This window comes from Watersipora subatra, chromosome 5, assembly GCF_963576615.1.
Source record: "Watersipora subatra chromosome 5, tzWatSuba1.1, whole genome shotgun sequence".
In the NCBI taxonomy this organism is placed as follows: Eukaryota; Metazoa; Bryozoa; class Gymnolaemata; order Cheilostomatida; family Watersiporidae; genus Watersipora; species Watersipora subatra.
In genome coordinates, this window is record NC_088712.1 from 27,845,883 (window position 1) to 27,866,776 (window position 20,894).

The window sequence follows — 20,894 nt, forward strand, 5'->3', positions numbered from 1 at the left end:
TACGGCATTAGTTTTTTGGCCTGTTGCAGCGGCAGTGCATATTTAACTAGGAGTTGTGTGATCTCAATATAGAACTTGGTAAAAATAGTCGATTATGGCACAGCTACAATCCAAGCCTACGTTTCAGTGTAATGTATTTTTACGAGAGCCTCTCGTAAATTGTCTGAGAGCGTGCACTATTTTAAAGGCGACTGATGAAAGGAGCGCAATTTCTCACACGCTAGCTGTAGTTCAGTCAACCATCAAAATGCTTCTGTTGGAACCTGACCAGGAAATGAGTGATGATGAGATGCGAACATTTTTAAAAAATATACAGCAAGGGTTTGTTTAAATCTTATTGATTGTTCTGATGTTTTATTATTTGTTTATTCCACCGAAGTGTGAAGTGGCAAACTTATGAACATTTATAATTGCTGTTTCGTCTAGCCTATCACTTGCAGATTATATTTCATATTATATTTTTATGAGATTTGTTTGTTTTTATTTTAAACTAAAAGTGTAGCTCAAAGGGAAGCAGTGTTGCTAATACAGGGACGGTAGCCTATAAAATGAGATCAGCTGCAAAACAGCCAAGTGAAAGAGTTTCAATCGAGAAGATCTGCCATCTCTTAGCTATCAACTTGAAAACCTTTAGAGTGACGTTCAAGCGTGAGAAAAAAAGTTTTAAACATTGCAATGTTCTTTGCGAAATATGACTACAATATTGTTAAACAGCATTGCAGTGTGAAGCTGGCCAGAGCCATCTCCAGCCGACCACCGCATACCTACTGTCTCGAAAGTTCTTTTAATTTAGTTATATTATTAAAGCCTACTCTATTATTGAATGATCATTTTTGCTTTGTGGTGTTTCAGTGAATTCCAATAGCTTATACAGCTACGATTGAACTATGCTCAGATTGTGAAACAGTTTGCCTGTCTTACATTCTACATAAACGTACTATGCTACGTAATTATTTGTTCAATTATGCCATCTAATAAATTTACAGCTAAATTGAGAAGATGATGAGTTTTCAAAGTTATGGTAACAAGCTAATGCGTTATGTGCAGAATCAGAAATTTTGTATATGGCCATAAAAAAAACTTAGTTTTTCTTATTTATATAGTGCACCGATTCAAAGTTCAAACTAAAATGTATAAATTTATTGTTTAGGTTGTTGGTTTTGTAGTAAAGGTCTGAGAGGCTGAACAGAGTAGTAGTACAAAATAAATAGGTAGAACAATACAAAGAGATTCAAAAGGACAAGGAGACTAACAAATTCAGCCACTTTTCCCATAGAAAAGCAGAAGGGTTGCCAGAATCTTCCTATTTTGGATGAATAGAAAAAAATAGTGAGAAGGAAAACAATAAGTAGCAAATATGAAAAGAGTAGATTAGAGAGTGGATGTGGAAGATGAAGACCAAGCGTGAGTAATCAGCTGTCATGTGCAATGACAGCTGTCATGTACAATGTGTAGAGTGAGCCGTATTCGGGTACCTTTGTTCATTGTATATATATTTCTTTTCGCTTTTTGGCTTTTGCAGAAAAGAAAAAAGTAGGTGCAACAAAAGGTTGATGTGTGTATTGAACATGGAAGTTTCATTGAAGCGAAGTGTTTTAATAAAGTGTATTTTTGTATAATAAGACATCTTCGATTTTATTGTCACAGAACATTATATATTTACTAGTAATGAATACATGTTTTATGCATTCATCGTGCTGTAAGGTTGAACAGTTTAATACAATAACCAGCAGGTTTACGATGAGACAGCACCTGTCACAGTGACTGTGAATTCTTGTGAGCCTCATATCAGTAGTGTCCACAAGACAGCCTCTCATTCAGCTTTTTAGGTAGTTAAGAGGCACTGCACAACGTTAAGCATAGACATTAAGTGGCAAAAGAAAATAATCATGCAAAAACTAAACAATAGCTACTGCTATCATTTAACTTATTTGTAATTAAAATTAAAACAGGTTTATTTCGCAAATTTTTTCTTTACTATCGGTGGTCTTTTTAAATGATAGCTATCGCTCTTTTTTCTCAGTTCCTAGGCCTTCGCAATTGATGACTGTGAAATAATTTATCTTAATAATCTGAAATAATTTTATTTGATTCCTTGAAATGAGTGACTCGCTCTGGAAGGATTTCCATTGTACTTCCATGTATCCGAAGTCAGCTTCATTTGAGATTTGTTTAAGAGGACTCAATTTATCTCTAATTAAAGATTAAATTGCCAGAAATGACAAAGTGTAGCATGGATATAAAAGCCTTTCAATTTTGTGTTACAATAGCAGATGGTTTAAGTGTGTCAACTTAAACGTAACCACAAAATTCTGTATATGCAGGTATGTGATGACTCATGTTTTGGTCAATATTGGGTTGGACCCCATGACTTTCAGCTTATCAGACTGATGCTTTAACCAATTGAGCTAACCAGCCTTCTTTTGAAGGCTCAGAATAACTGTACTAAAAAAATAAAACAGACGAATGCACAATGACCAATAATAATGTAAAGTATTATTCTGTTAGCTGAAAAAAGAGGTGACTTACTACAAGCTATGCTTAATCACTGCAAAGACTTACGCCTATATAACTAACATTGACTTTTTCCGTCTTTTCTTATCCATAATTGAAAGTAATTATGCCAAGTTAATTTGACCTGCTATTAGTTTGATTAACGTGACTAGTCCAACAGAACACTTACAGTAAAACCTCTCTTTGAAGACCATGGCGCTCAATTTTTTAACCCTTTCTTTATGGTGGTAGTCTATTGGAGGTGATGCTCAAATAGAGGCTGGCGTTGTATTTTTCAAATGGCTCATCAGAATTTTGGAAAAATAAATTTAGTCCTTTCAATGGCGAAACGAATGTCACCTGTAGTTTTCCCTCTTCTGGTGGAGGGATATTAAAACTTTTGAATGCACTAAATCTATTAACTTTTCTCCAACTTGTTAAAGATCTTTTAATAAATATGCATTGAGAAACCAAGAAATATATCAACCAATTGATATCTATTGCTTGCAATTAACCTGCGATGATATTATAGCGTGTGTCCTGCTTTGAAATTCGTTGGAGCGTTCAATTTTTATTTCATTCTAAATTTAAAAACATTTCGATTTCACCTCAATATTTACCAATGTTGCATACAAACTCATTGCACTCATTGATATGTTTGCTACAGTTTGCAGCCAAAAACTAGCTTTTTATGTGCAACAGAAGAAGAGTTACAAGCGTCGATCAATTGTAAGATCAGATTACCGCAATGATGTTATCAAACCTTTTGACCTCAACTCTTCTTCTGCACTGCTGAACTAGTCGATATTAGCGCCCAAACAATTTTTTGACAGAGCAAAACTTTCACACATTGCATTTAGCACAAATGCAACGCGTAAAAGTTTGTCTCGCTAAATGTAGCCTTTGGCCTAAACTAGTCATTCATCTACCATCGTAAATGTAAACTGTTTTTATATACATGTACTTCGAAGTATCGAGACCGCATTAAACAAGGAACTACTATTAGACTGAGACAGTTATTAACTATTTCTATGGTGTTGCTTTTTAAGTTTTAATGAAAAAAAATAAAAAGCTTTGGAGTTAGACAACGAGAGAACTGATTGTTATTAATGTGAACAATTCATTATAAATACGATTTTGTGGACACTTTTCTACTGATTACTTGATATTATGGGTTCATAAATATCAAAGATTGTCAAAGTGGCATTCAAATAGAGAGTGGCACTTTGTTTTTTAACATTTTCCTCATAATGGCGGTCAAATAGAGGTGGCGTTCACATAGAGGTGGCGTTCAATTAGAGGTTTTACGGTAACTATTGCTGCTTATTTACTATTTGTGGTAAAAGCCTACTGTTGTGGTCACATTTGAATACACTCAAATAACCTGATATCATAATGGTCAGGGTAGCACCATAAACCCTACCCTTTCTTATGTGAAGCCTGAAACCCAAACAAATATATAGTTATTTATGTATTTGTGTGGGTTTCAGGGCTTCACAATAAATCTCTCATATCACACTTTTCATAGAAGTTTAACTATTTACTTGATGAGTTAAGTGGATGTAGCCTTAGTTACATTGACTAAGGTCGAACACTTCAAGTAGGACTCATATGATCATAGCAAATTCCAAAATAGGTATATAAATTTACTCTTCACTAGTGTACAGAAGAAATAAATTAGCAAGAATAAATTAAATGTTATGCATAGCATCCAGTCTCAAACTGATCAATTTTAGCTCTCTAGTGTACATGGGCCGTTTGGCAAATCTATACATAGTCTCAGGACACCTGCCGGCGAACGTCACCTAAAAATGTTTTCTTAGTTTGAGTCAGATGTATGTATATCACTTGGTCATGAAAGCCAAGATTCACAGCTCAGCATTATGGTTGTTTGTCCAATTATAGGGATGATGTTGGGACATACGAAGCAGCCTATCAAACTGTGAAGTTTTTAAGACAGAAGCTGATGGACACTGATTGGGTGGTAGCGAGGTATGCGAAATCTTAGAGGCAGGCTTCAGTTTATACAAGTCACTGGGAACATGGACTGTACTAGATATATTATATCTAGTACAGTCTAGATATAATACAGTATATCTAGCCTGTACTATAATACAATATATCTAATAAAGTCTAGGACTGTATTAGATATATTGACTCTCAATGCATTCCGTCATCTTATAAAATATATCAGCTCTCAATACATAACATCATCTTATAAAATATATCAGCTCTCAATACATTACATCATATTATAAGATATATCAGCTCTCAATACATTGCATCATCTTATAAGATATATTGGCTCTCAATACATTGCATCATCTTATAAGATATATCAGCTCTCAATACATTGCATCATCTTATAAGATATATTGGCTCTCAATACATTGCATCATCTTATAAGATATATCAGCTCTCAATGCATTACATCATATTATAAGATATATCAGCTCTCAATACATTGCATCATCTTATAAGATATATCAGCTCTCAATACATTACATCATATTATAAGATATATCAGCTCTCAATACATTGCATCATCTTATAAGATATATCAGCTCTCAATACATTGCATCATCTTATAAGATATATTGGCTCTCAATACATTGCATCATCTTATAAGATATATCAGCTCTCAATACATTACATCATATTATAAGATATATTGGCTCTCAATACATTGCATCATCTTATAAGATATATCAGCTCTCAATACATTGCATCATCTTATAAGATATATTGGCTCTCAATACATTGCATCATCTTATAAGATATATCAGCTCTCAATACATTACATCATATTATAAGATATATTGGCTCTCAATACATTGCATCATCTTATAAGATATATTGGCTCTCAATACATTACATCATATTATAAGATATATTGGCTCTCAATACATTGCATCATCTTATAAGATATATTGGCTCTCAATACATTGCATCATCTTATAAGATATATCAGCTCTCAATACATTGCATCATCTTATAAGATATATCAGCTCTCAATACATTACATCATATTATAAGATATATCAGCTCTCAATACGTTGCATCATCTTATAAGATATATCAGCTCTCAATACATTACATCATCTTATAAGATATATCAGCTCTCAATACATTACATCATCTTATAAGATATATTGGCTCTCAATACATTGCATCATCTTATAAGATATATCAGCTCTCAATACATTACATCATCTTATAAGATATATCAGCTCTCAATACATTGCATCATCTTATAAGATATATCAGCTCTCAATACATTGCATCATCTTATAAGATATATCAGCTCTCAATACATTACATCATATTATAAGATATATCAGCTCTCAATACATTGCATCATCTTATAAGATATATCAGCTCTCAATACATTGCATCATCTTATAAGATATATCAGCTCTCAATACATTACATCATATTATAAGATATATCAGCTCTCAATACATTGCATCATCTTATAAGATATATCAGCTCTCAATACATTACATCATATTATAAGATATATTGGCTCTCAATGCATTGCATCATCTTATAAGATATATCAGCTCTCAATACATTACATCATCTTATAAGATATATCAGCTCTCAATACATTGCATCATCTTATAAGATATATTGGCTCTCAATACATTGCATCATCTTATAAGATATATCAGCTCTCAATACATTGCATCATCTTATAAGATATATCAGCTCTCAATACATTGCATCATCTTTTAAGATATATTCACTCTCAATACATTACATCATCTTATAAGATATATCAGCTCTCAATACATTACATCATCTTATAAGATTAAACCTTTGATCCCCTCTACATATGAAGTTTTTAAAATAGCTGAACCATTTTCAGAGAAAACAGGTTCTAATTTAAATTTTTGCTGTTTGCAAGGTGCTACTTCAAAAATACAGGTATTGTGTTGCTAACAGGTAGATTCCGGCAGGAAAAAAATATTCAAGTTCATGACCTTTGTCCTAATAATTTAGTCTTCCCCAAAAGGACAATAACATAAAACCTGTGGTTCATTGAAAGGTCACATTTTAATATGCATGATCTGTACATGCAGGGAGGCAATCGAACTTATCAAGAAACATGGGGCTCAGCTCAGAGGCGATCAGGATTCCTCTATTGGCAACATGATTAGAAGAGGTATGTACAGCGATAGTCATAAGCCTAGAGTGTTTAATGTATTACATTGCGCTTGCTGTTAGTTATAATACAGTAGACGCTCCTACAACTTATGCCTCTTTCAATGTAATGTCTATTTAACATAAATATTTTTGTACAGTTTTTTCTTTGTAATGCATAAAAAATTCCATGTAACATAAAGATTCAATTCAGTACAAGTTCTCAAATTCAATTTAAATAAAGAGAATCTTTTAGTTAGCATTGAAAACATTGTTTTCTCTTTTACTGCACTTTGGATAGAAAATGACATATAGGGTTATCTCTGCTATAAATAATAGAACCCTGGTAGTCTAGTCTGTATCGCGGGGGATCATCAGGTGTACCGATAAAGCACATATATATAATAAGTAGGTGTACAATTATTCGTAAATACTCAAAAGTGGTCGATTGATGTAGATGTTAGAGTATCTACCAATCTGAATGTTACGAGTTGCAGTCTCATTGAAAGCAGTGTTTTATCCCTCTAACCCTGGCTTCGATAAAAATTAACGGACAGACACTGCTCTTATAAAAAAGATGTATTTTTGTTTTACTTTGTTGTAGACATATATATATGTATTATAATAGACATATATATATATATATATACGTTATATATATAATGCATTAGGAACTGTAGATTTTAAAAACTATTATTACTAGAAATTCCACTGTGATATTGGAAAAAAAGAAAGGGTACCGATGGTTGAGAAATGCAATATTAGCAGTCAAATGGCACTGCAGTGCAATTGGATAACTGCAATGGTAGCTGTAATGTACTGGGTATGGTTGTTATTATATACAACAAATAGCAATAATGAAAGGAAAAGATTATATGTTTATATCTCTCCCCCTGCGATAGGAGAAATGCAATATTCGCCAATATTAGAAGTAAAATACACTGATATTATTAGAATAACCAATATTATTAATATAGTAATAATATAAAACCAATGCACAATTTTTTTTATATTTCAAAACGTCATAGCTAACAATATCAAGGAGTTGTGATATTTATATAGATTTTTAGAAAATCTGTACTAAGTAGTCATTGTTCTGTAGTCATCCAAACTTATAATTAAATATTGTAATAATCTCATAAGGATCGTTAGAAAAAAATGTCTTCGTCATTTCCTTTGCTTACACTGCGTTGGACATCAGTTAGAATACCAAAGTACTCAAAAGTGTCTAAAATGTCAGTTACTTTGAAATCGGCAAAAATGAAACGATTTCAGTACTCCTACGTTAATTACAGAAACCTTTGGCGATTCGACAATACTATAGACTGGTGAGATGTGCACGTTATTTTTTCGTGAAATGCGCACGACTTAATCGTTCTATTCTCTGTCGCTCGGCGTTTCAATTTCCGGTCTTAACTTTGATAAAAGTGAGGCTTAGCAAGTTTTAATAACGATTTTCGGCCAAATAAATCTGTCTATTTGTGTATAATCCGATCAGATGGGTAAGTTTTAAGAGACTGTCGACAATTTACAAAGACTTGGTAACATATTTAAATAGGCTTATATGTGTTTTGTATGGTTATTATACTTGAACGACTCTACAAAACGATGGTTAAATTTGTTTATGAGATTCCGAATCGAGGGTTTGCGACGTTGCTGATGAATTATTTTCGTAAGTTGTGTGCACATGCATTTATCATAAAAACTCTCAAACTTCGCTCCGCTCATTTGATCGTGGGAAAATTTGTATAAGTAATACATATATATGTGTATTATATTTACATATAATTTTGCATCATACCTTTTGCACTACAGTTAAAAAAATTGAGTTTGATATTGATGCTTTGTAATCCCATTAACTAAATGTAAAATCACCATAACAGACACTAAACTACATGAAAGTGGTAAGAAAAAGAGAAACGTTGTTAATACAATTCAGTAATACCACAGTGACTTTACAGTCATTAAATTACAAAGTTAAGAGCAGTTTTTTCTTTTTTTAAGAGCTAAAGGAGTGATTTTGAGAAGTCTTGGAATAGATTAGGCAATTTACAGGTATTTTACTGTTTGTATAAAGTAAAATCTCCATATTGTAAACGTTTCTGTAGCGGATTATTTACGTTGTAAGAGCGCTTACTGTATATACTAGTGCTGTAGATGTATTAAAGATGCCGATGCAATGAAGTATTTACAGCGCTCTATGGTCGATCTGCTGTATTCCGTTAGCCATGACATTTTAATAACTTAAGTATGAAATGCTGTGCATCTCGTACTTCACTAGGTAAGATCTGTGGTTTTTTTTATAACTTGGGCTTAGTGCATTAGACCTAGTGTGTTAGCATAATAATGTCAATGAGTAGACAACATGCCTAAGGTGACCAACATGCCTAAATTGACCAACATGCCTAAGGTGACCAGCATGCTTAAGGTGACCAACATGCCTAAGGTGACCAGCATGCTTAAGGTGACCAACATGCCTAAGGTGACCAGACAAGCAAAGGTGAGAACCTTGATGGTTCCAAGTCCTGCCTACACAGGCTGACATTTGTTGTCTATACCAGCAGCAGTGCATTTGTTGTCTGTACTGGCAGCAGTGCATTTGTTGTCTGTACCGGCAGCAGTGCATTTGTTGTCTGTACTGACAGCAGTGCATTTGCTGAAAAAAGTAGCAAGTTGGTTTTTGCTCTTGAACCTTCAGCCTTGACCTTTTGATAAGCAAAGCGTGTCAAGGGTTGTCATTTCTATGCCTTGAACGTTAGGTGGAAATGACAAATACGCCATTAAATTAATTATTTTTCGGACTAAAAATACAACATGATTGTTGAAAGTATTCTGGGATACGTAACGCCATTTGGCGATATATTGTCGACTAATCGATCTTCAGCATTATAACGTGTGCTCTAAAATTATCAATACATGTACTATAACTTTATACTAATATACGATATACTACTTTATACATGTACTATATTTTAGTGCTGAAGATTGTCAAGGAAGAATACTTTTCAAGGTGAGATCACTTTGACTGCTCAGTTAAGCCTGGTTCCCATATAGGTCGCAAAGCACCGGCGACAGCACCGCAGGCTATTGCGGTGAAATGTGAACCTACACACCGGGTACCGTCGGTAGTTGCCGGCGGTCAACGCAAGAGTCTAGCGCTGTTCAAATTTCGCGTCAAGCCGAAATCAAAACTTTCCCAAAATGCACTGTACGGATCAAGGTCACCATTATCAAAACGGCATGGCGAGCGAACATTTTATGTGATTGTTAGCGATGCAGCTTTATGTGAACAGAAACCGCCGAACCTAGCGTCGCAAGCGTTTCGCTGCGCAAGTTACCGCCGTGGTCTTACAATCGATATGGGAACCAGGCTTTAGGCTACTGTTGTTTCACTAACAGAGACATAATTGATTTTTTTGCTTTGTTTTTCCTCTAATAGGGTCAATAATTGTTTTAGTGGCAAAGACAAGACAGATGAGAAGGACACACAGGAATCTTTACAGGTGTGATAATTGGGAGCTTAGAGTCAATAAATGGCATCACAATAGAGTATCGCATAGATATCGAGTATCAAATAGATATAGAGGATCACATAGATATAGAGTGTCACATTTACCTTGAGTTTGTACGAGTCAGTTTGTATGAAAGTGTGAAATAACTATTGATTGGCAAACAGAAACTTCTGCTGGCAGAAGACGATGAGGAAAGGTATGACAAGCGCAAGGCAAATCTCAAGGATTCCGTTATCGACTCTATAAATGTACTTCTTTCTGAATTAGAAACCAGGTGAGTCGACCGTTCTATTACATCCATGCATGCTTTGAGAATAATAAGTTGTCTTCTACATGCTGACATTTGCCTGTAGCTCGGACCTCGTCTGCAGACATTCTCTAGAACACATTCAGCACAACGAGGTCATCATCACTCTTGGCAACTCCAGACTCGTGCAAGCTTTCTTTCAGGTGAGTCTGGCTTATGGGACTACTATTGTAAATGCATTCAGTATTTGACTAAAATAATCTAGTTTTTAATAAATTGTATCTATTCGTTACTATCGGTTACTACTAGTTACTATCAGTTACCACTAGTTACTATCAGTTACTACTAGTTACTATTAGTTACCACTAGTTACTATCAGTTACTACTAGTTACTATCAGTTACTACTAGTTACTATCAGTTACTACTAGTTACTATCGGTTACTACTAGTTACTATTAGTTACTACTAGTTACTATTAGTTATTACTAGTTACTATTAGTTACTACTAGTTACTATTAGTTACTACTAGTTACTATCAGTTGCTACTAGCTACTATCAGTTACCACTAGTGACTATTAGTTTCTACTAGTTACCATCAGTTGCTACTAGTTACTATCAGCTACTACTAGTTACTATCAGTTTCTACTAGTTACTATCAGTTACCACTAGTGACTATTAGTTTCTACTAGTTACCATCAGTTGCTACTAGTTTCTATCAGCTACTACTAGTTACTATCAGTTACCACTAGTTACTATCAGTTACTACTAGTTACTATCAATTACTACTAGTTACTATCAGTTACCACTAGTTACTATTAGTTACTACTAGTTACTATTAGTTACTACTAGTTACTATTAGTTACTACTAGTTACTATTAGTTACTACTAGTTACTATTAGTTACTACTAGTTACCATCAGTTGCTACTAGTTACTATTAGTTACTACTAGTTACTATTAGTTACTACCAGTTACTATTAGTTACTACTAGTTACTATTAGTTACTACTAGTTACCATCAGTTGCTACTAGTTACTATCAGTTACTACTAGGTACTATTAGTTACTACTAGTTGCTATCAGTTACCACTAGTTACTATCAGTTACTAATAGTTACTATCAGTTACTACTAGTTACTATCAGTTACTACTAGTTACTATCAGTTATTACTAGTTACTATCAGTTACTACTTATGCAACTGTTACTTTTCTGTCAACAGGCGGCTGCTAAAGAAAAGAAGAAGTTTCAAGTGATAGTTGCTGAAAGTTATCCTAATAACAGAGTAAGTCTAACATAAAGAGGGTCATGTTAGACTTGTGTACAGTTATAGGGGCGTGTACTGTACTTGCATGTTGGCTATAGGGGCGTGAACTGTACTTGCATGTTGACTATAGGGGCGTGTACTGTACTTGCATGTTGACTATAATAGGGGTGTGTCACACTACTGGACTTGCATGTTGACTATAGAGACATGTACTGTACTTGCATGTTTGAGTATAAGGGTGTGTACTGTACTTGCATGTTGACTATAGGGGTGTGTACTGTACTTGCATGTTGACTATAGGGGTGTGTACTGTACTTGCATGTTGACTATTATAGGGGTGTGTACTGTACTTGCATGTTTGACTATAGGGGTGTGTACTGTACTTGCATGTTGACTATAGGGGTGTGTACTGTACTTGCATGTTTGACTATAGGGGTGTGTACTGTACTTGCATGTTGACTATAGGGGCGTGTACTGTACTTGCATGTTGACTATAGGGGCGTGTACTGTACTTGCATGTTGACTATAATAGGGGTGTGTCACACTACTGGACTTGCATGTTGACTATAGAGGCATGTACTGTACTTGCATGTTTGAGTATAAGGGTGTGTACTGCACTTGCATGTTGGCTATAGGGGCGTGTACTGTACTTGCATGTTGACTATAGGGGCGTGTACTGCACTTGCATGTTGACTATAGGGGTGTGTACTGTACTTGCATGTTGACTATAGGGGTGTGTACTGTACTTGCATGTTGACTATAGGGGTGTGTACTGTACTTGTATGTTGACTATAGGGGTGTGTACTGTACTTGCATGTTTGAGTATAGGGGTGTGTACTGTACTGGTATGTTTGACCAAACTTGGTAGTATTTACGATCTAAGTAGCCAGTTGGTGATGTATGAAGCTCTAGTCTTATCAATTGTCTATGAGTTGATAGTCTGAGTTACTAAATGTTTCAACCAATCATGGTCTACTTTCAGAATGATTGTTGTTTCTAGTAACAGAGCAGAGATAAATCAATAACAACAACTGCTTGTAACGGTGCTGAGGATCACATGTCAGATTAGACTTTGGTTGACAAACTTCACCCATACGTCTCACTATTTGTATGCCAACAAACTCTTTGAAAGGGTAATGACCAAAGAGATATGAGTTAGGGTAGTCCGTTACCTGTAAGAGATATGAGTGAGGGTGGTCCCTCATCCGTCTCTGCAATTATTTATCTTTATTTCATTGCACAAATGAAAATTATAAACAGATATATAAATAAGGTTATTCATGCATCATCAACTGGCTGGTTGAGAACAGAGTTGTTTCTTGAGTTGTGACCAAATATACATGTACATGCACATTTTAGCCTGTTACAAGAAGAATAGTGTTTCAAATGGCCTGAAATTTAGTGATTATATGTAACAACTTTTACGGCATAAATACAATTAACATTTATGTAGTTATTGTTCAACTATTTTAACTTATGTGGTCTTTGTTAACTATGTTAACTTATGTGGTCTCTATTAATTATGTTAGCTTATGTGGTCTTTGTTAATTATGTTAACTTATGTGGTCTTTGTTAACTATGTTAGCTTATGTGGTCTCTGTTAACTATGTTAACTTATGAGATCTTTGTTAACCATGTTAACTTATTTGTTATAGAAACATAGTAGGAGGTGTCATGGAAACATTGTGAATAAATCTTGGCCTATGTTAGCATGACACATATACGTAAATGTTTCATAGGGTCACCTTCTTGCCAAGGCCCTCGTAGAGTTGGGCATCAAGACAACGCTTATTGGCGACGCGGCCATCTTTGCAATGATGTCTCGCTGCAATAAAGTTATTATCGGGACTCAATCAGTGATGGCGGATGGAGGGTAAGGAAATATCATCTCTCTTTTATTTATGGAATCGGAGTTACTTTCCCATTACGTGCAATTGCCATTTGTATTGCCATTAGCGTTCGAAAATGCTCGTTTTTAATTTTTTTAAATTGTTTTTTTGCATTGATCATAAACAATTTGAAATTTGTTAATAATGAAGAAAATATAAAAATACATATGTAAATATTTTACTAATTATTAGCGATGAAAGTAGTGATGCAGGCTCCAATGTACAATAGCATGACTAATCAAGGTGCTGGGCTTCAAAGTCAGCAAGCAAACGTCAGAGTTGGCTACCCCTGATTATCCAACAGATACTGCTTCAGTGTCATTCTATATTTAGCAATACAAAAACACAGAGATAAACAGGAAGGCTGACCCAGACCTCAGACACCTGCTATGAGACTTGTATTTTGTGACAGTTGTGAGACCTGTCGCTTGTGTAGATCATATGCAAGCAAATAAATGTATTGCGAGACACACCATTGAGAGAAGAGATGTTTCATTCTGTTCGTTTGGTCTGAGACCGGAGGTATAATCACTGTTGGCTGATTGTTAACTGACTGGGGGTCGGCAGGGACCGGCTGGTTTGTTATTAGTTGTAGTACAGCCATAAGGTTGATCAGTGATCATATTCAATGCTAAGTATCAGTCCACCTTGAGTTTGGTCTGTAACTATGATGACATCCATTAGTTGTGTTATGGTAGTAACAGAAGTGTATCGCAGAGGTTTATGACTGTCATATAGCAGGTAATATATTGGATATACAGAGTTGATGTATTCGATGGGCGAAGGTAATGTATCAGTCATACAGGGGTACTGTATGTCATATGGAGCTGTTACGCAATGATTATACAGAGGTTGTGTAACAGTAATTAAGAGTTAATGTGCTTCCATTGGTCATATAAAAGTAATATAACAGTCATATAGCGGTAATAGAGAAGTTCTGTTGCAATATTTTAGGATTAGTATAGTAGTGAGTTACATAGTTACTAGTAATAGTGGTAATTTACATTATAACTAGTAATCACTATGATCTATCTGCAACGCAAAAGTATTTCTTACATTCAGTGAACAAACGCTGGTGGACTTTTGGAGGAGATATCTAGTCCTCGTTTCCTGATTGTCTCAAACATTTGAAGGGAGTCCCTTCATTTATTTGTTTCTGGCCTCTGAGTAGCTCGGTCATTTTTAGTAAGAGGCATGGGAAGACAATTCACATGTTTCTCTGTAGTACTTGTATTTTGTTAATAAGTAGTTGGTGAATTGCAGGTTGAAAGCATTGAGTGGGACGCACACGCTGGCCCTAGCTGCCTCCCACTACTCGGTGCCTGTGAGTATCCTTTAGCATCTCCATTTTTTCCTTTTTCTTTTCCCTATTTATATGATCCTCTAGGTTCTCTCCTTGTACATCTCTATGGATGGTTCTCTAGTTTTCTTCCTTGTTGTTCTATGATTGTCCAAGTTAGATTTTTGTACACATGTCTATGGTTCTCCAGGTTTTTATTCTATTCATCTATACTCCAGCCTACTCATTCCCTTGTCTATGTTCTTATAGACTGTACTATTGACTGTACTATTGACCATACTATTGGCCGTACTAATGATCATACTATTGACCATACTACTGACCGTACTACTGGCCGTACTATTGACCAAACTATTGACCGTACTACTGGCCGTACTACTGACCCTACTGCTGACCCTACTACTGACCCTACTACTGACTGTACTACTGACCGTACTACTGATCGTACTACTGACTGTACTGTTGACTGTACTACTGACTGTACTACTGACCGTACTGTTGACCTTACTACTGACCGTACTACTGACTGTACTGTTGACTGCACTACTGACTACTACTAACTGCACTACTGACCATACTACTGACCGTACTATTGACCGTACTATTGACCGTAGTACTGACCGTACTACTGGCTGTACTATTGACCTCACTATTGATCGTACTACTGACCGTACTACTGACTACTGTTGACTGTACTACTGACTGTACTACTGACCGTACTGTTGACCTTACTACTGACCGTACTACTGACTGTACTGTTGACTGCACTACTGACTGTACTACTAACTGCACTACTGACCGTAGTACTGGCCGTACTTCTGACTGTACTATTGACCGTACTCTTGACCGTACTACTGACCGTAGTACTGACCATACTACTGGCTGTACTATTGACCACACTATTGATCGTACTACTGACCGTACTACTGGCCATACTACTGATTACTACTGACTGTACTACTGACTGTACTACTGACCGTACTACCGACCGTACTACTGACTACTGTTGGCTGTACTACTGACTGTACTGTTGACTGTACTACTGACTGTACTACTGACTACTGTTGACTGTACTGTTGACCGTACTACTGACTGTACTACTGACCCTACTGCTGACCCTACTACTGACCCTACTACTGACCGTACTACTGGCCATATTACTGACTACTACTGACCGTATTACTGACTCTACTACTGACCGTACTATTGACTGTACTGCTGACTGTACTACTGACCATACTACTGACCCTACTACTGACCCTACTACTGTCCGTACTACTGTCCGTACTACTGACTACTGTTGACTGTACTACTGACTGTACTACTGACTGTACTACTGACTGCACTACTGACTACTACTGACCGTACTATCTCCTGCCCCACATACTGATTGTACAGCTGGCTGCTACTTCTGTACTGTGCTCTGCGCTTTTCACTATGATTATAAAATGTTTTTTGGAACATGCTTCAAATTAATTGCTAAATAGCGAAATCTTTCTGATTTTATGTTATCTGTTGTCACCTGTCATCAGTAACTCTGTCTCTTAGATGCTGGTACTCGCCCCCATGTACAAGCTGACTCCACAGCACCTTAGCGCCTACCAAGATGACTTTAACCACACAGTCTCTCCGCACCACGTAATGCCCTACAGCTCAGGGGAGATTCTCAGTCACATTAACATCTCCTGCCCACTCTATGACTATGTACCTCCTCGTCTCGTCACTCTCTACGCAACCAACATGTGAGTAGAAGGGGTGAAATACACATATTTCTGCTAAATACTGTACTAATACTATATGTACATGTAAGTATAATATATTTATTATATTATATAAATTCTTTATTATATATAATATATATTATAAATATATATATAGTAAATTGTACTGTATACTATTTAGTATATGGTATAGTTATATTACTATACCATATGTAGTATATAGTGCAGTTATATAGTATATTCCGTATATAGATATACTGGTTGAATGCCTGGTGTTGCTCGGGTAATAAAAAAGTCTTTGGACAGAAATTTGATTTGTATTTAACATATAACAAAATTTACCATTCTAACATTCAAACTACATATCATGAGAGAAGTGTTTTGTGTGGTTGAAATAAATTAAGAGAAAAATAAAAACAACTGCAAAGGTTTTAAAACTTTGTCAAACAATTGTAACTTTCAAGCTGTTAGCCAGGCACATTGCCAATGGAAAATTCTAGTAAGCTGCTTAATAAGATAGGCTTCTAATGGCGGTAAGCCATGACTTTATGTCTGCATTGTTGTCCAGCTACAACTATTTTAATAATTGCTCTAGCCGGACAATCAAACCTAGAACACACATACGGACATTCTTTGAGAAATATATATATATAGATACTAGATGAATGCCCGACATCGCACAGGTAATAAAAACAGTTTATAAACAGTGGCAGGTAATGAAGTTGCTATTGGCTAATTTAAGTCAGTTAGTATACATAGCGGTGAGAGCAAGCTTTAGTGACATTGCGCGTAACACAGCGTTGTTATGCGTGTTTCAACCCAGATAATGACTGTCTCCCCAATGAATCCACTGTATCCTGTGTAGCTTAATGAGTTAGTTTGTCGCCTAATGAACGGGAAGTTCCCAGAACAAATCCTCTGTGTTGTGGATTTTTAATTACATAAAACAAAACGTGAGATTTATACATATAGACATAACTGCATATACTGAATATTATAAAGTATAATTTAGACTAATGATGCTTACTGGCGGTAAGCTCGGGTTTTTTTTTTTCAACTCAAACTGCTTTCATGGCAATAATCCATGAATTCATTCATCGATGACAATTGTCCTTAATGCGTGTGGAGACTTATTTTAGAGTTTCCAATCAAATAGATGGATGCACTTATATGGAAAATAAAAGTGCTAAGATTTCCAATCGTGCTCAGCGTTGCTTGAAGTTGCTTTTTCACATAAAATAAGCCTTTTCAACATCACAGAACACCACTCTTACTACAGTAAAGATTATTCTGCAAACCCTGATGGCGGTTGGATTAGTGCAGTCGATGAGGATAGTATGCAAAACTGATTATCGTGAGTTCGAGTCCTGCACATGGCAATCTTTTATGAAGCAATCATTTTATTTGTTATTTCTTCAGCTCGATGTTGTATCAAGCAAGATTACTTTATGAGTGTACAGATAGATAGCTCCTTCTTGCTACATGTGAAGCATATGGGCAGTATAATTCGAGTCATTTATTACACTACTGTTTCTTCCCGGTGTCTACGAGAGACATATAAAAGGTGTAAAGCTCATCAACAATGTATAACTGTCAATAAATTGCATTGCAGCACTCCAACCAGTTACACATAGATTATGTGAGGGGATGGTATAATCTCAGCATTGTTTATTGTTGTAAGAAAGGGCAACTCTTTTAAAAGGAAAATTTGCTTTTATGTTGAAAGTTGCGAATCTTCATAGATGTTGTTTTTAATGATCAGTTGCTGGAAAGATCTTGTTTCGCTGAACAGTGTTGCGAATTTACTAAAACAAATCCTTGTACTAGCTACAGACTAAATGTTTGCTCATCAAGTATTCATGGTTGTTAATATTAGAAACAACTGGCTCATACTATGAAACTGGTTGCGCTCACCGTTTTGGCTTTGCTTGAAGGAATTTGCTCAAGTTTAAGACTGTTGATGCAATTAAATAATTATATATTTATTTTTGTAAAAAGTTTTAGCCAATCATAACTACAGTTTTAAAAAATCAATAATTTAAGTTATTTTAGAATATAATAATTCCAGCCGCAGCAGCGCAAGCTAGAAAACACAATCTCCTTCCAAATGAATTAAACTGGTTCAAACATAATTTCCAATCAAAAGTTCTTAGTTTCTCAAAAACGTTTTTTTGAAGCATTTGAAATTACATGTTAATAGATGCCTGGTCTCACATATATGTTTTCTTTGTAGAGGCGGCTACTCTCCACCCTACATATACAGACTCCTAGCTGATCTCTACCACCAGGATGATTATAATCTACAGTTGAGTAGCCAATCAGATTTTTCCGCTAACGTGACTAGCTAGTTACCTGTTTGTACATGTCAAATCAGCTTGTCATAGCTAATGACAACCTGTTGGCTGGTTATCAACAACTATCTTTGGTTTCTCATCCTTGTGTCATGATTTAGGGAAATGTTTGCATCAGAAAACCAACTCTCTGATTTTATGCATGAATTCGTGAGTGGTATTGCCATATGTTGACTCAGCATGAAAAGACAACACTTAGCAGTCTCCTATTTATCAAGAGAGCACAATCCTAAAAGGTGAACTACAAACTCTCAAGTAGTTTATTGGATCTCTTTAATTTTTGGCGTTCATGCTTTTAGGTTTGAATCTTGTCTATGTAATATACATCAATTGGCTATTTTCATTTGTAAAAGGAATATGGTGATTGGATTCTAGCTCTCGCATTTTGGCGCTTGATTGGTCTAGCTATTACAAATCGTGCCTGATTGGCCTAGCTATTACTAGCTATTAAAAGTTTTGCTGTTGATAATGGTATTCCCTGTAAATGCTCAGTAGTCAGTTAGCAGAAATAACCGGAAGTGTGTTATAATAGAGAGGGTAACTCATCAATATACATATTAAACACTAAAAGTAGATGGTTTAATAGGTTTATTGATAAGACATCAAAGATAAAGCATTACTTCATTCCACAGAAAGAGTTGTAACACCTGTCGCCTCCTTGAAACTTGTATACAATATCATTGAAATCAGTAGAGCAACGCATTACAGACATCTTCCAAGTCATATGCTTGCAGTTTCCTCCGTAGCGTGTGTAAGCGTGAACAGCTGTTTCCTGTCCAATTACCTTTGGGAGTGGTTGGTCTGACCAAATAGAACCAGCAGATCCGCAACTCAAGCTTGGTGGGCACTGATTCAGCATTCGAGTTCCAGCGTTGCCAGAAAAGCGGAACCATGGTCGTCCAGTGTAAACCATCGTTCGTGTATCACAATTCCATCGGTTCCTAATAGGTTTGAGATTGCTGCCAGTATGATCCAACCTCCAGTTTTCTGTGAGGTTGACAGCATTAATGCATTCTGAAGGAGGTGGCGGTGTTGTAGTAGTTGGTGTCGTTGTTGGGGCTGGTGGGGTTGTTGTAGTCGGAGTCGTTGTTGGGGTTGGTGTGGTTGTTGTAGTCGGAGTCGTTGTTGGGGCTGGTGTGGTTGTAGTGGTTGGTGTGGTTGTTGGAGCTGGTGTGGTTGTTGTGGTTGGCGTGGTTGTTGGGGCTGGTGTGGTTGTCGTGGTCGGTGTTGTTGTTGGGGCTGGTGTGGTTGTTGTGGTTGGCGTTGTTGTTGGAGCTGGTGTGGTTGTTGTGGTTGGCATTGTTGTTGGGGCTGGTGTAGTTGTTGTAGTGGTTGTGGTAGGTGTGGTTGTTGTAGTCGGTGTAGTTGTTGGCTTTGTGGGAGGTGCAGTCTTTAAAGTCGTTGTATCCTTGACAAACTTTTTGTGCTGGCAGTCAATGAGCATTTTGCGAAGCCTTGCATAGAGCAGTTTCTCCACCCTCAAATCCGTCAGCGCATTGTCCACCATTTCATCAGTGACAAGCTCCCTCCTCAATCGGTCCACACTCTTCACCTGACATTCTTCGATGAGAAGATCATGAAGGATCTTTACTCTTTCACGATATCTAGCAAGCTCACGATTTCCAGCCCCATACTGCAGGAACTGATCCTCTGCTACTGACAGCAGCACAAAGCAGAGAAATATTATGGTACTGCGCATTCTCACTTGCTTCAGACTTGTGCAGAGACGAATAACCTTCACACGGAGTGTCTTGGAATACAGGCTGCTAGTTCACACGCTGATAATCCTTAACAAAGGCCATGGCAGCGGCTGTCATTGATAGTAGGCTTATCCTAGCTACTGGTAACCTTGAACATACGCACAGTAAAAACAGCTACAAACCAAAGCTGCAAACAGCACTTGGTCTGCTCACACATGGGCTCCCTATAAATACACTTCGTAGTCGAACTTTTATGTGCAAAGTCAATTCATTCC

At 36.2% G+C, this 20,894-nt stretch overlaps 2 protein-coding genes across 3 annotated transcripts; one reads left to right on the forward strand and one right to left on the reverse strand.

Moving 5' to 3' along the window:
• The first annotated feature begins 191 nt into the window (after positions 1–191).
• On the forward strand, positions 192–19,476 carry LOC137396489 (translation initiation factor eIF2B subunit beta-like). 2 transcript variants are annotated; one of them, XR_010978562.1, is made up of 12 exons: positions 192–321; positions 4,399–4,485; positions 6,579–6,661; positions 9,616–9,649; positions 10,097–10,142; positions 10,316–10,425; positions 10,505–10,601; positions 11,614–11,676; positions 13,398–13,531; positions 14,811–14,871; positions 16,396–16,652; positions 18,802–18,899. XR_010978562.1 is itself a non-coding variant. In XM_068082784.1 (12 exons), exons 1-12 carry the CDS (start codon positions 248–250, stop codon positions 18,914–18,916), a joined length of 1,098 nt encoding a protein of 365 aa, XP_067938885.1. In that variant the 5' UTR covers positions 192–247; the 3' UTR covers positions 18,917–19,476. The 2 variants fall into 2 exon arrangements, 1 of the variants encoding a protein (XP_067938885.1); XM_068082784.1 differs by having other exon boundaries at positions 16,396–16,589; positions 18,802–19,476.
• A 59-nt stretch (positions 19,477–19,535) lies between these two features.
• LOC137397238 (uncharacterized) lies at positions 19,536–20,750 on the reverse strand. The gene has a single exon (XM_068083526.1). It carries the CDS (start codon positions 20,616–20,618, stop codon positions 19,536–19,538), a length of 1,083 nt encoding a protein of 360 aa, XP_067939627.1. The 5' UTR covers positions 20,619–20,750.
• Positions 20,751–20,894: the final 144 nt, after the last annotated feature.